The sequence below is a fragment of the Salvelinus sp. IW2-2015 genome, linkage group LG4q.1:29, assembly GCF_002910315.2.
Source record: "Salvelinus sp. IW2-2015 linkage group LG4q.1:29, ASM291031v2, whole genome shotgun sequence".
Taxonomy (NCBI): domain Eukaryota; kingdom Metazoa; phylum Chordata; class Actinopteri; order Salmoniformes; family Salmonidae; genus Salvelinus; species Salvelinus sp. IW2-2015.
Window position 1 is genome coordinate 55,901,023 of NC_036842.1, and position 14,095 is coordinate 55,915,117.

Consider the following 14,095-nt stretch of genomic DNA (forward strand, 5'->3'; position numbering starts at 1 on the left):
GGGATTGAGGTCAGGGCTTTGTGATGGCCACCTCTAATACCTTGACTTTGTTGTCCTTAAGCCAATTTGCCACAAATTTGGAAGTATGCTTGGGGTCATTGTCCATTTGCAAGACCCATTTGCGACCAAGCTTTAACTTCCTGACTGATGTCTTGAGATGTTGCTTCAATATTATCCACAATTTTCCTTTCTCATGATGCCATCTATTTTGTGAAGTGCACCAGTCCCTCCTGCAGCAAAGCACGCCCAAAACATAATGCAGCCACCCCGTGCATCACGGTTAGGATTGTGTTCTTCGGCTTTCAAGCATCCCCTTTTTCCTACTAACATAATGGCCAAACAGTTCTATTTTATTTCATCAGACCAGAGGAACTTTCTCCAAAAAGTAATACGATCTTTGTGTCCCCATGTGCAGTTGCAAACGTAGGTCTGGCTTTCATTGCGGTTTTTGGAGCAGGACATTTCAGATTAGTGTTGATATAGGACTCGTTTTACTGCTGGGAGTAGTTAATCTCTAGGAGACAGAACGCGTCTCCTTCCTGAGCGGTATGACGGCTGCGTGGTCCCATGGTGTTTTATTACTTGCGTTCTAATTGTTTGTACAGATGAACGTGGACCTTCAGGGCGTTTGGAAATTGCTCCCAACGATGAACCAGCTTGTGGAGGTCTACAATTTTTTTTCTGAGGTCTTGGCTGATGTCCTTTGATTTCTCCATGATGTCAAGCAAAGAGGCACTGAGTTGAAGGTAGGCTTTGAAATACATCCACAGGTACACCTTCAATTGACTCAAATGATGTCAATTAGCCTATCAGAAGCTTCTAAAGTCATGACATATTTCTGGAATTTTCCAGAGCTGTTTAAAGGCACAGTCAACTTAGAGTTATGGAACGACTTCTGACCCACTGGAATTGTGATACAGTGAATTATAAGTGAAATAATCTGTCTGTAAACAATTGTTAGAAAAATTACTTGTATCATGCACAAAGTAGATCTACTAACCGACTTGCCAAAACTATAGATCGTTAACAAGAAATTTGTGGATTGGTTGAAAAACGAGTTTAATTGACTCCAACCTAAGTGTATGTAAACTTCCGACTTCAACTGTGCATATGAGATGAATAAAGCAGTATGTAAACATTATTCAAACATTACTAAAGTGACTCGTGTTCCATTATTAAAGTGGCCAGTGATTCCAAGTCTATGTATATAGGGCAGCAGCCTCTAAGGTGCAGGGTAGCGTAACCGGGTGGAAGCCAGGCTAGTGATGGTTATTTAACAGTCTGATGGCCCTTAAGATAGAAGCTGTTTTTCAGTCTCTCGGTCCCAGCTTTGATGCACCTGTACTGACCTCGCCTTCTGGATGATAGAGGGGTGAACAGGCCATAGCTCGGGTGGTTGACGTCCTTGATTAACAATTTCAGATTGTCAGTGATGTGGATACCGTGGATCTTGAAGCTTTCCACATTCTCCACTGCGGTAACATCGATGTGGATAGGGGAGTGCTCCCTCTGTTTTCTGAAGTCCACGATCATCTCCTTTGTTTTGTTGACTTTGAGTGAGAGATTATTTTTCCTGGCACCACTCTCCCAGGGCCCTCACCTCCTCCCCGTAGGCTGTCTTGTCATTATTGGTAATCAGGCCTACTACTGTTGTGTCGTCTACAAACTTGATGATTGAGTTGGAGTTGTGCGTGGCCACGCAGTCCTGGGTGAACAGGGAGTACTGGAGGGGGCTGAGCACACACCCTTGTGGGGCCCCTGTGTTGAGGATCAGCKAATCAATAAGAATCTTTTGACAATCAGGACACTGAAGTCACTATGAACACAAATATTACTTGAAAGTGTTAAATCAAACACTCAGCCATAGAGAAAAAGAGACTGCTCAGAAATTTTTATAAAACTTTATTTCAAAAGGTAGACATATTGTTGTAACATTGTACTGTATGTGATGAAGAGGGACAGTGTATATTTAATCTGTATAGTAGGTAAAGGCAATAGGTTTTTTAGAAACAAAGTGTACAGATGAGACCATTCCCAAACAATATCCCATTATACATCAACCCATAATTTCTTATGAGAGTAACCTCTTTGTAAAATACTGAATACAGAAATACCATTATAAGCCATATAACATAGCGAGGTGTGTCAATYCAGATATTTACAGTATTTCAAGTACTTTGCTTTCAGCTTTGATTGTCACATTGTTATCACTCAATTCATGCAACACCACAACAACTTTGCTTATGGAATACATACAGTGCCTTCGGGAAGTATTCAGACCCCTTGACTTTTTCTACATTTTGTAATTTTACAGCCGTACTCTGAAATGGATTAAATACAAATATTTCCTCAGCAATCTACACAAAACACCCCATAATGACAGAGGGAACACAGGTTTTTAGAAATGTTTGCAAATTTATTCCACTAAAAAATATATTTTTAAATAAGTATTCAGACCCTTTGCTATGTGACTCAAAATTGAAATCAGGTGCATCCTGTTTCCATTGATCATCCTTGAGATGTTTCTACAACTTGATTGAAGTCGACCTGTGGTAAATTCAACTGATTGGACATGATTTCTATATGAGGTCCCACAGTTTACAGTGCATGTCAGAGCAAAAACCAAACCATGACGTCGAAGGAATTGTCCGTAGAGCTCCGGGACAGGATTGTGTCGAGGCACAGATCTGGGGAAGGGTACCAAAACATTTCTGCAGCATTGAAGGTCCCCAAGAACACAGTGGCCTCCATCATTCTTAAATGTGAGAGGTTTGGAACCACCAAGACTCTTCCTAGAGCTGGCCGCCCGGCCAAACTGAGCAATCCGAGGATAAGGGTCTTGGTTAGGGAGGTGACTAAGAACCCGATGGTCACTCTGACAAAGCTCTAGAGCTCCTCTGTGGGGATGGGAGAACCTTCCAGAAGGACAACCATCTCTGCAGCACTCCACCAATCAGGCCTTTATGGTAGAGTGACCAGACGGAAGCCACTCCTCAGTAAAAGTTACATGACAGCCCGCTTGGAGTTTGCCAAAAAGGCACCTAAAGAGTCTCAGATCATGAGAAAGAAGATTCTCTGGTCTGATGAAACCAAGATTTAAGTCTTTGGCCTGAATGCCAATCATCACATCTGGAGGAAACATGGAACTATCCCTGTGGTGAAGCATGGTGGTGGCAGCATCATGCTTTGGGGATGGTTTTCAGCRGGAGGGACTGGGAGACTAGTCAGGATCGAGGCAAAGATGAAGAGAGCAAAGCACAGAAATCCTTAATGAAAACCTGCTCCAGAGTGCTCAGGACCTCAGACTGGGGTRAAGGTTCACCTTCCAACCGGACAATGACCCTAAGCACACAGCCAAGACAATGCAGGAGTTGCTTCAGCACAAGTCTCTGAATGTCCTTGAGTGTCCCAGCCAGAGCCCGGACTTTAACCCGATCGAACATCTCTGGAGAGAACTGAAAATAGCTGTGCAGCAAAGCTCCCCATGCAACCTGACAGAGCTTCAGAGGATCGTCAGAGAAGAAATGGAGAAACTACCCAAATATAGCTGTGCCAAGCTTGTAGCGTCATACCCAAGAAGAGTCGGGGCTGTAATCGCTGCCAAAGGTGCTTAAACAAAGTACTGAGTAAAGGGTCTGAATACTTATGTAAATGTGATATTTCCATTTTTTATTTTGAATAAATTAGCAAAAATGTAAAAAAACTGTTTTTGCTTTGTCATTATGGTGTATTGTGTGTAGATTGAGGGAAAACAACGATTTAATACATTTTAGAATAAGGCTGTAACACAACAAAATGTTGAAAAAGTAAAGGGGTACTTTCCGAAGGAACTGTACATGATACAATGAGGCTGTGCCCTTTTAAATGCCCAAATCTAGTGCATAATATATGTATTCATTCTTTTTGAATACATGTATTTTAGAACTTAAAATACTGGATTCAAGATGTTGCCCTCTCTCGAACACACCAAACATTTAAACAAATTGTGCAGAAATGCAAACAGGAATTAAGAAGAAGTGCTACAGCTTGGTTCAGAATAAACCTAGTTGTAACTAAGCCATACGCCTCAAATTATTCCCCTTGTTTTTTCAGTTTCAATCATTTCTATTGAGGAGCTAGCAAGTTATGTAGGACTAGGGAGTGTCTTCTACAATACATTGGCCTTACAGACGAGCAATAATAGAATATAGGTGGCCATAAAACACTGACAGGAGAGGCTTGTTTTGAGAGTCGAACTCGCAAAGTAGTTTTCTTTAATATAAACTACTGAGTGATTTATCTACTGGAGACGTTGGTCAACTCCTCCTGCAGCTGGTCGATGAGGTACTCCCCGAAGCCCCCCGAGCGGTCGCTGGTGCAGCCCACCCTACGTGCGTTGGTCAGCAGGTCTCCCAGCAGTTTGACACGGGGCACCAGCGGCCCCAGGAAGCGGCTCTTGACCACACTGGCGGAGTGCGAGTCGCTGTGCTCCTTGGACAACTGGCTGAGCTCCACCATCACGGCCATCTCCTCCTTCCACTGGCCCAGCATCAGCTCCAGGGCGGGGATCACCGCACACACCTCACAGCTAGGCCTCTGGGGGACAAAGACAGCACACACACACACAAAGACCGCCATTAGAATGCACTGACTAAGTCGCTCTGGATAAAACATCTGCTAAATAACCTAAATGTTACATAGACAGCATTGAAGGATAACATTATTTTTTTAACTTGTAATAAATAGTACTTTAAAATCRTTCCACCTTTTCATAAAATTCTAATAGTTTGCCTAATTTCAGTTTTTGTGACAAAACAAGCAATGTACAGTGTAGATAGTACAATTATTATCTAAACTGCTGTGAAATATATTTAAAAAAATATATATATATATTGTATTTTCAGTTGTTTGAAGCTGGTGTACAAAACCAAAAGTAAAAGATGCAAAAACGAAACTTATGAACGGGAAGCATAGAAATAGCKCACTTTGAACAGATCTACCGTTTCTCAGGCTTGCTTTTAATGAGAATGACAGATGTACAGTGCCTTGCAAAAGTATTAATCCCCCTTGGCATTTTTCCTATTTTGTTGCATAACAACCTGTAATTTAAATKGATTTTTATTTGGATTTCATTTATTGGACATACACAAAATAGTCCAAATTGGTGAAGTGAAATGRAAAAAAATGACATGTTTAAAAAAATTCTACAAAAAAGAAAAAAAGAAAAGTGGTGCGTGCATACAGTATGTACTCACCTCCTTTGCTATAAAGCCCCTAAATAAGATCTGGTGCAACCAATTACCTTCAGAAATCACATTATTAGTTAAATAAAGTCCACCTGTGTGCAATCTAAGTGTCACATGATCTGTCACATGATCTCAGTATATATACACCTGTTCTGAAAGGCCCCCCGAGTCATCTGCAACACCACCAAGCAAGCGGCACCACCAAGCAAGCGGCACCATGAATACCAAGGAGCTCTCCAAACAGGTCAGGGACAAAGTTGTGCAGAAGTACAGATCAGGGTTGGGTTATAAAAAAATGTCAGAAACTTTGAACATCACACGGAGTACCATTAAATCCATTATAAAAAAAATTGAAAGAATATGGCACCACAACAAACCTGCCAAGAGAGGGCCGCCCACCAAAACTCACGGACCAGGCAAGGAGAGCATTAATCAGAGAGGCAACAAAGAGACCAAAGATAACCCTGAAGGAGCTGCAAAGCTCCACAGCGGAGATTGGAGTATCTGTCCATAGGACCACTTTCAGCCGTACACTCCACAGAGCTGGGCTTTACAGAAGAGTGTCCAGAAAAAAAACATTGCTTAAAGAAAAAAATAAGCAAACACATTTGGTGTTCGCCAAAAGGCATGTGGGAGACTCCCCATAAGGAAGAAGGTACTCTGGTCAGATGAGACAAAAATGTTGCTTTTTGGCCATCAAGGAAAACGCTATGTCTGGCGCAAACCCAACCACCTCTCATCACCCTGAGAACACCATCCCCACAGTGAAGCATGGTGGTGGCAGCGCCATGCTGTGGGGATGTTTTTCCATCAGCAGGAACTGGGAAACTGGCCAGAATTGAAGGAATGATGGATGTCCCAGACCTCAATCCAATTGAGAATCTGTGGTATGATTTATAGATTGCTGTACACCGGCAGAACCCATCCAACTTGAAGGAGCTGGAGCAGTTTTGCCTTGAAGAATGGGCAAACATCCCAGTGGCTAGATGTGCCAAGCTTAGAGACATACCCCAAGAGACTTGCAGCTGTAATTACTGCAAAATGTGGCTCTGCAAAGTATTGACTTTGGGGGGGTGAATAGTTATGCACGCTCAAGTTTTCTGTTTTTTTGTCTTATTTCTTGTTTGTTTCCCAATAAAAAACATTTTGCATCTTCAAAGTGGTACGCATGTTGTGTAAATCAAATTATACAAACCCCCMAAAAATCTATTTTAATTCCAGGTTGTTAGGCAACAAAATAGGAAAAATGCCACTGTATAACACACATTTCCATGTGAATTTGGTCGGGTCGGCCAAAAAGTTACATATTGTAACTTTAATCGTTTCTTAAACCTATTTTAGCTATAATCTTTATGAAAATGAATCTGTCCAAACTGTAAAAAAAAAAAAAAAAAAAAAAAAATGGCCTACTGTTTTTTCCCAAACTCCAACCAAAGTCATCTATTATTGCAGAATTGAATACACATCTTAATAATATTAGAACTGACAAATAGACTTGTTCAGGACATATCATTTGCCCTCACTGATCAAATGGATAACAAGGTGTCCCAAATTGCTGATGATGGACCCCTTAGCAGTCCCACACAGGTTCTATTTTACATGACTCGTAAAACTAGAGGAGGCAGAAAGAAAAACTAAAGTGGCAACATCACCCCGTACATCTGGAAACACAATTAATGCACTGTCCTTCCGCCTGCGCATTAATCTCCCCAATTTTCCGGAATTCAGGGGAAATGTACACCCTGACAGGCATTAGGCCTGAGCCCCAGGCAAAGCCCCAAGGTTAGGGTTTAACCCCCCCATCCCCCTTGGCCTCAGATTTCCCTATCCTGTCCAGTCCACTCACAACCCCTTATCTCTAGCCCCAAGGAGCCCCAACACCAACCAAAACACCATCTCTGAAAGGTATGTAGCAGATCCTATAGGTATTACGTTGCAACACAAGGACTTTAGGAATAATTAACATAAACTCACCCCATTCCGTACAAATGTGCGTAACCGCGACATTCAAACGAGACTGCAATGAAAACGAATGGGACTGTAGTGACTGTGTTGGCATCAAAATCCAGGGTGTGAACTACGTTTCGAGTCAGCATTGATTGACATGGTAATGGTCTAACAGTATTGGAGAAAATATAAAAAAACTGACCCCTCTGACGCTGTACGTTACATCGTGACGTGTCACTTGCAACTCATTTTGTGCCGTACAGCCTCTTTCCACCAGGGGTAGCCCTTCTCTCGCAGATTAAAATCATGCTTAACCATATATACTTGTAAGACAACTTCATTATTCATGATTTTTGTCTAAATTAATATAATTATTGCTAATATTAAACTAATATTTAATGACTAGGGTGCCAATTGCATTTCGTTGCACGTCATTACTGCGAGCCATCATGACACTCAAAAGCCGGAACAGCTGCAGTTCACTTGTCAGGCTAACGTTAGCGCAGCCCTAAACCCCTCTTCAAATTCGACACAAACCTTCAAACAGGTATGTGATGAGACATTACATAAACTCTATGTTTTATTTACATTTTAAAGTAGATTAGTTGGACAAATCGGGTGAAAAAACCTGTTTCTTCACACAGCATATTTCCCCCTTTCAAGATCACTTCGTAGCCTTCGCTCCCCACCCAACATTTTAAAAAAAGACCCGACGGAGCTCATTGCCTTGTTGAATTATGCAGAGATGGGCATCATGAAGGTATCGTCATTAATTTTGTTGGAAAGGGGAGAAATTGTGCTTGACATTGGTATTGATATTACAGTTGATCTGGAAGTATTAATTTTTTGGGGCCGCAAAAATAAGGTCAATTGTACGGACCAAGGCGATGTACAAAAGTGAGTGAGTTTACATTAAGGTTGCCGCTAATCTTGACAGGCAGCGTGCCATTAATTGTTAAAGGTCAGACACACTGAGAAAACTGACGACCAATAGGTTCATAGCACAATAGGAGGCCGTTCCTTCTCTTGCAAAAACACAATACGTACCTGCTACGTACCGACCTGGTACCGAAGAACCTTCCATTTCTACTTGGCTGTGAGCCAGAATCAGAAAGCAATTTTCCCGGTGTAGTCCACAGCCTTTTCATCAGAATTGTTCCAACTAAAACAATAAGGCTGCATTATACTTTTTGTTTTCTATAGCAAGTCTTTACATATTTTACATATAGCTTGAGTTTTAGGTTTGATGATGTGCTAAACAGTTAGCATCGACATTTGCCAGTTAGCACAACATAGCTTGCTAGCTGCTCCACTGACTCTCAGCAGCTAACAGGCAGCTGCTTAATTAAAAAATGAATCCATTGTGATTGAATTATAATGTTGCTAGCTATGCTAGTTATCTAGTTGTGGCCATCTGGCTAGCTAGCAACAACATTAGCACAGATAGAACAATGATACAGATATTTCACTAGATGTATAAATGTGATGCATCTGCTTGGCATTTCCACTCACTACCAAATATGGTGGTGAGAGGAAGTCCAGTGCCCGGCAATGGGGGAAGATGGAACGAGATGGATTTTGCCCGACATTATGCAAATGTTCTCAATACAGTTTTCAGTTCCCAAAACTAGAATCTGTTACGAACAGAGTGGACTAAGTTTTGTAGACTTTACTAAAATACATGCCAGAACACACCAATAGGCTCTTGCTAGCTCATGGTTGGCTCTGCCCCCCCTACTTGCTTGTTTTGCCCACTATGACTCATTTGTTCCCATTGGAAATGAGCTTGCTAGTTACCTAACCTTAGTTATCTACAACAGGCACAAGCCAAACATATCTTAAGAAAGGTACTGCCAACTTGTGGTCTGGAGTATTTTAACAAGGCATATCGCCAGTTGAGCTGTGCTATGTCAACAACAAAAAGTTGACTGCAGACACTTTCGGCAGAGCTGCTAAGAACAGTATCCTTGGTGTGTTTGATGCTTTAAACCATTCATATACTGTATAGTTGCATGTTGCATTAGTGCAGAGTAGGGACTTGTAGATCCTGATCTATGTATTTGCTCAGAGTTACTACAGTAATTGTATCACACTCAAAACATTGAGTTAATCACAGGATTTGCCATGATTAATCACGATTAATCGCAAATTTTGAAWTTGCTAAAATTGAGCTGTAAATTAAGATTTTTCTACAAAAAGCATTACAAGAAAATTGACATCTTGATTTTGTCCAACAGTCATCAAAATCAGGTAGATTGATGAAGCACAATTTATTATGTATTTTGGATATTTTCTGGATTTTGAATGCAAAAAATTGATGCACAGAAATTTTAAAAACACATTAACTCTATCAGCCCTAGTTCATAAACTCAGCAAAAAAAGAAACGTCCCTTTTTCAGGACCCTGTCTTTCAAAGATAATTTGTAAAAATCCAAATAACTTCACAGATCTTCATTGTAAAGGGTTTAAACACTGTTTCCCATGCTTGTTAAATTAACCATAAACAATTAATGAACATGCACCTGTGGAACAGTCGATAAGACACTAACAGCTTACAGACGGTAGGCAATTAAGGTCACAGTTATGAAAACTTAGAACACTAAAGAGGCCTTTCTACTGACTCTGAAAAAAAAAAAAAAAAAAGATGTCCAGGGTCCCTGCTCATCTGCGTGAACGTGCCTTAAGCATGCTGCAAGGAGGCATGAGGACTGCAGATGTGGCCAGGGCAATAAGTTGCAATGTCCGTACTGTGAGACGCCTAAGACAGCGCTTCAGGGAGACAGGACGGACAGCTGATCGTGGCAAAACACATGTAACAACACCTGCACAGGATTGGTACAACCGAACATCACACCTGCGGGACAGGTACAGGATGGCAATAACCACTGCCGAGTTACACCAGGAACGCACAATTGGACAGAGCTTGTTGTCATTGCAGGCAATCTCAACGCTGTGCGTTACAGGGAAGACATCCTCCTCCCTCATGTGGTACCCTTCCTGCAGGCTCATTCTGACATGACCCTCCAGCATGACAATGCCACCAGCCATACTGCTCATTCTGTGCGTGATTTCCTGCATGACAGGAATGTCAGTGTTCTGCCATGGCCAGCGAAGAGCCCGGATCTCAATCCCATTGAGCACGTCTGGGACCTGTTGGATCAGAGGGTGAGGGCTAGGGCCATTCCCCCCAGAAATGTCCAGAAACTTGCAGGAATAAATTCAACCACACACACATTTGATTCAATCCAAATTGTATTTGTCACATACGCCGAATACATCAGGGCACTATGGTGTTGAACATGGAGCTCTAGTCAGCATTCTCACATAGGTGTTTTGATTCATCACAAAACCGGAAAGCAACATCCGGTGAAGTAGACAAAGCAAATATTGTATGTAACAAACATTTTCACCTGTTGTTAACAACATGCTCAAGCAAGTTAATGTTTGACAGTTTACTAAGCAACTACTGATTTAGAACCACAGCAAGTCAGCACAAAGAAACAGGAGCACTGCCTCCGCTATTCCAGCACTATTTCAACTTAAACATCCTCAAATCAACTAGATTATACAGTATATGCTTTGTCTAATACAGTGAAAACAAACTTAAAAGATACCAAAAACAATTCAGTCCAAGCAACATGAAATAAATATCATGTGGCTCTCCATGGTACTGATTTCTGTGTGCGTGCGCAATTAGGAAAAAACATGTTTTTGACTCACCCTACTTGTAGAGTAGATGAACGCCAATGCCATCCATCTCTCTTTCATGTTGGCAAAACAGTCTATGACGTCAATTACGAATAGTAGGCTACACACGCTTGTAGTTTTTGATGTCCTAGACTAAGCTAGCTGGCTAAAATGCTTGCTAGCCTAACTTCCTTGCATGGGCAACAATGAACCAGCTAAGTTAGAAAGTTCCTTGGTGTCCATATCACTAACGTTCTATCATGGTCTAAACATGCCAACACTCCATGCCCTGCTTTAGGGTCATCACTAGTTACCACAGACACAAAGTCATAAACCCTGCCTATTTCTACCATTTTCTTCTTAAAATCTGATTCTCCACCCTAACCTCAACTCTCACCACATTGCTAAACTTATGCCTAACCTTAAATTGAGACCAAAAAGTTTTCCAATATAATTTTGACTTTGTGGCTGGGGAAACTAGTGGAAACCCTGCTTTAGTGCCTAGAGTTAGGAGCCCATCACCTCTCCGCTGGCAGTGGGCACACAGAATTAGAATATGTAGAATGGGCGTCTCCATTTGGGTCAATTATGCTATAATGGGTGTACTGGAGGTTCATTATATTTCTATGAGTGGGCAGCTTTACCTGGATGTCTTTACTGCAGTACTGTCCCCCTCTGTCTGACAGGTAGTCCAGCATGGCCTCAGCCTTCGCCTGCTCGTGCACAGACTGCTCGTGGAAGAACGCTGCCACTCTTGGCAAGGCAATGTCATCCTGCTCAAATATCTTGGCCTGGAAGAGTCAATACAGAATACCTCCAGTAAGAGTGATCCACGTACAAATCGGTTATTGACATATATTGCTGTATTGGAGGGCATACAACTTTATTTATATTGTGACTCTCATAGGCTACTTGGTAAACGTAATCAACTCATGATGTCCATTTGTTTTCCTCTCCCTCCTCTTTCTTTCTTCCCCGTGTCTCTCCATCTTCCCTACATCTCCCGTTTTCCATCCTACTCCCCTGTCTCCATCTTCCCTCCACCTCTACCCTGTCTCTCCATCTCCCTTCCTACTCCCCTGTCTCTCCATCTCAATTTACCCTGATAGAATTTTGTAAAAAAGTAAGTTGCAGTTGCAGCCTATTGCTAGATGGTCGGGTCGCCCTTACCAGTGCATCAAGTATGTAAGCGACCTCCATAATAAATGTAGATACTCCGCACAAACTCTCCTCAACGACCGCTGGGAGATTCTGTTTCACTCTGCTCCCGAGAAAAGCTCGGTGAGTTTTACAGTTAGGCAGGTTGGTCTTCAATCTTTTGCCGCTTGGTTCAGCCATGTTCAAAAAGTCCCGACGGTGGTTAGATTGTAACAACAACCGTTGTTGCGCAACTGAAATAAAGTAGATCGCTACTGATCTCGATTGAACGACACACTTTCTGCTCCCCAAACCTTCACATACACTTGTGATAGCATGTGTAATACTTAATTAATATATCCTAATATAAACAACTACTTACACTATAAGTGTTGTATACAGTCTTTGGTTGCGGGGGTGTAGGATAATAGAAACGGAGAAATCGTTTCCCGTTCAGCCTCTCAAGTTCATCCGGTGCGCGTGAACGACACACCGCCCTATATCAAAGTGAAGAGCGACGTCAATTACGAATAGTAGGCTACAATKAAACAACGATGAGTGAACATTGTTAGAAAGAGAGCATGTCAGCAAGAACAGTGACTAATGCATGAACATGAATTGTAGCTCAAGCCAACTGTGATCATACTATCGAAATCCTTCATTTTGATTCAAGGGATGGGCTGTTGGTCAGTGCGTCACAATTGGGTGTCAAAAAATAATTTCTGCTAGTCACAATAAAATAGAACAGAATAGAGAATAAAATAGTACAATTTGCATTGAACAGAATCACTTGCTTAGGRATAATTACAAAAGGGCATTATTGGATTCCTTAACCTGTAATTCTATTGACAWGGTATGACAGCAATCCATGCTTTGGTTAAGTTTCCTGGCACTGTTTCCTAATGTCATGGTACCTACAGTTGAATTTGGAAACTCAGTTTGTCACAATTCCTGACATTTTAATCCTAGTAAAAATTCCCTGTCTTAGGGTCAGTTAGGATCACCACTTTATTTTAAGAATGTGAAATGTCAGAATAATAGTTGAGAGAACGATTTATTTCAGCTTTTATTTCTTTCATCACATTCCCAGTGGGTCAGAAGTTACATACACTCAAATCGTATTTGTTAGCATTGCCTTTAAATGTTTTTACTTGGGTCAAACATTTCAGGTAGCCTTCAACAAGCTTCCCACAAATAGTTGGGTGAATTTTGGCCCATTCCTCCTGACAGAGCTGGTGTGAGTCAGCTGTACGAGATAGGCCTACAAACCTTTTTCAGTTCTGCCACAAATTCTCTATGGGATTGAGGTCAGGGCTTTGTGATGGCAACTCCAATACCTTGACTTTGTTGACCTTAAAAGCCATTTTGCCACAACTTTGGAAGTATGCTTGGGTTCATTTCCATTTGGAAGACTCATTTGTGACCAAGCTTTAACTTCCTGACTGATGTCTTGAGATGTTGACTTCAATATATCCACAATTTTCCTTTCTCATGAAGCCATCTATTTTGTGAAGTGCACCAGTCCCTCCTGCAGCAAAGCACCCCCACAACATGACGCTGCCACCCCCGTGCTTCACGGTTTGATTGTGTTCTTCGGCTTGCAATCCTCCCTTTTTTTCTCCAAACATAATGATGGTCATTATGGCCAAACAGTTCTATTTTTGTTTAATCAGACCAGAGGACATTTCTCCAAAAAGTACATCTTTGGCCCCATGTGCAGTTGCAACCGTGTTTGAACTTGCATACTATTGTTTGTACAGATGAACGTGGTACCTTCAGGCGTTTGGAAATTGCTCCCAAGGATGAACCAGACTTGTGGAGGTCTACAAATTTTTTTCTGAGGTCTTGGCTGATTTCTTTTGATTTTCCCATGATGTCAAGCACAGAGGCACTGAGTTTGAAGGTAGGCCTTGAAATACATCCACAGGTACACCTCCAATTGACTCAACTGATGCAATTAGCCTATCAGAAGCTTCTAAAGCCATGACATCATTTTCTGGAATTTTCCAAGCTGTTTAAAGGCACAGTCAACTTAGTTATGTAAACTTCTGACCCACTGGAATTGTGATGCAGTGAATTTAAGTGAAATAATCTGTCTG

The 14,095-nt window shown here is 41.6% G+C and overlaps 1 protein-coding gene across 1 annotated transcript; it reads right to left on the reverse strand.

The window, feature by feature from the left end:
- Positions 1-1,884: 1,884 nt before the first annotated feature.
- LOC111962194 (ferritin heavy chain A) lies at positions 1,885-12,557 on the reverse strand. The gene is made up of 3 exons (XM_023985084.3): positions 12,030-12,557; positions 11,504-11,650; positions 1,885-4,575 (listed from the first exon to the last, which is right to left on the reverse strand). Exons 1-3 carry the CDS (start codon positions 12,195-12,197, stop codon positions 4,276-4,278), a joined length of 615 nt encoding a protein of 204 aa, XP_023840852.1. The 5' UTR covers positions 12,198-12,557; the 3' UTR covers positions 1,885-4,275.
- Between the last annotated feature and the right edge of the window lie 1,538 nt (positions 12,558-14,095).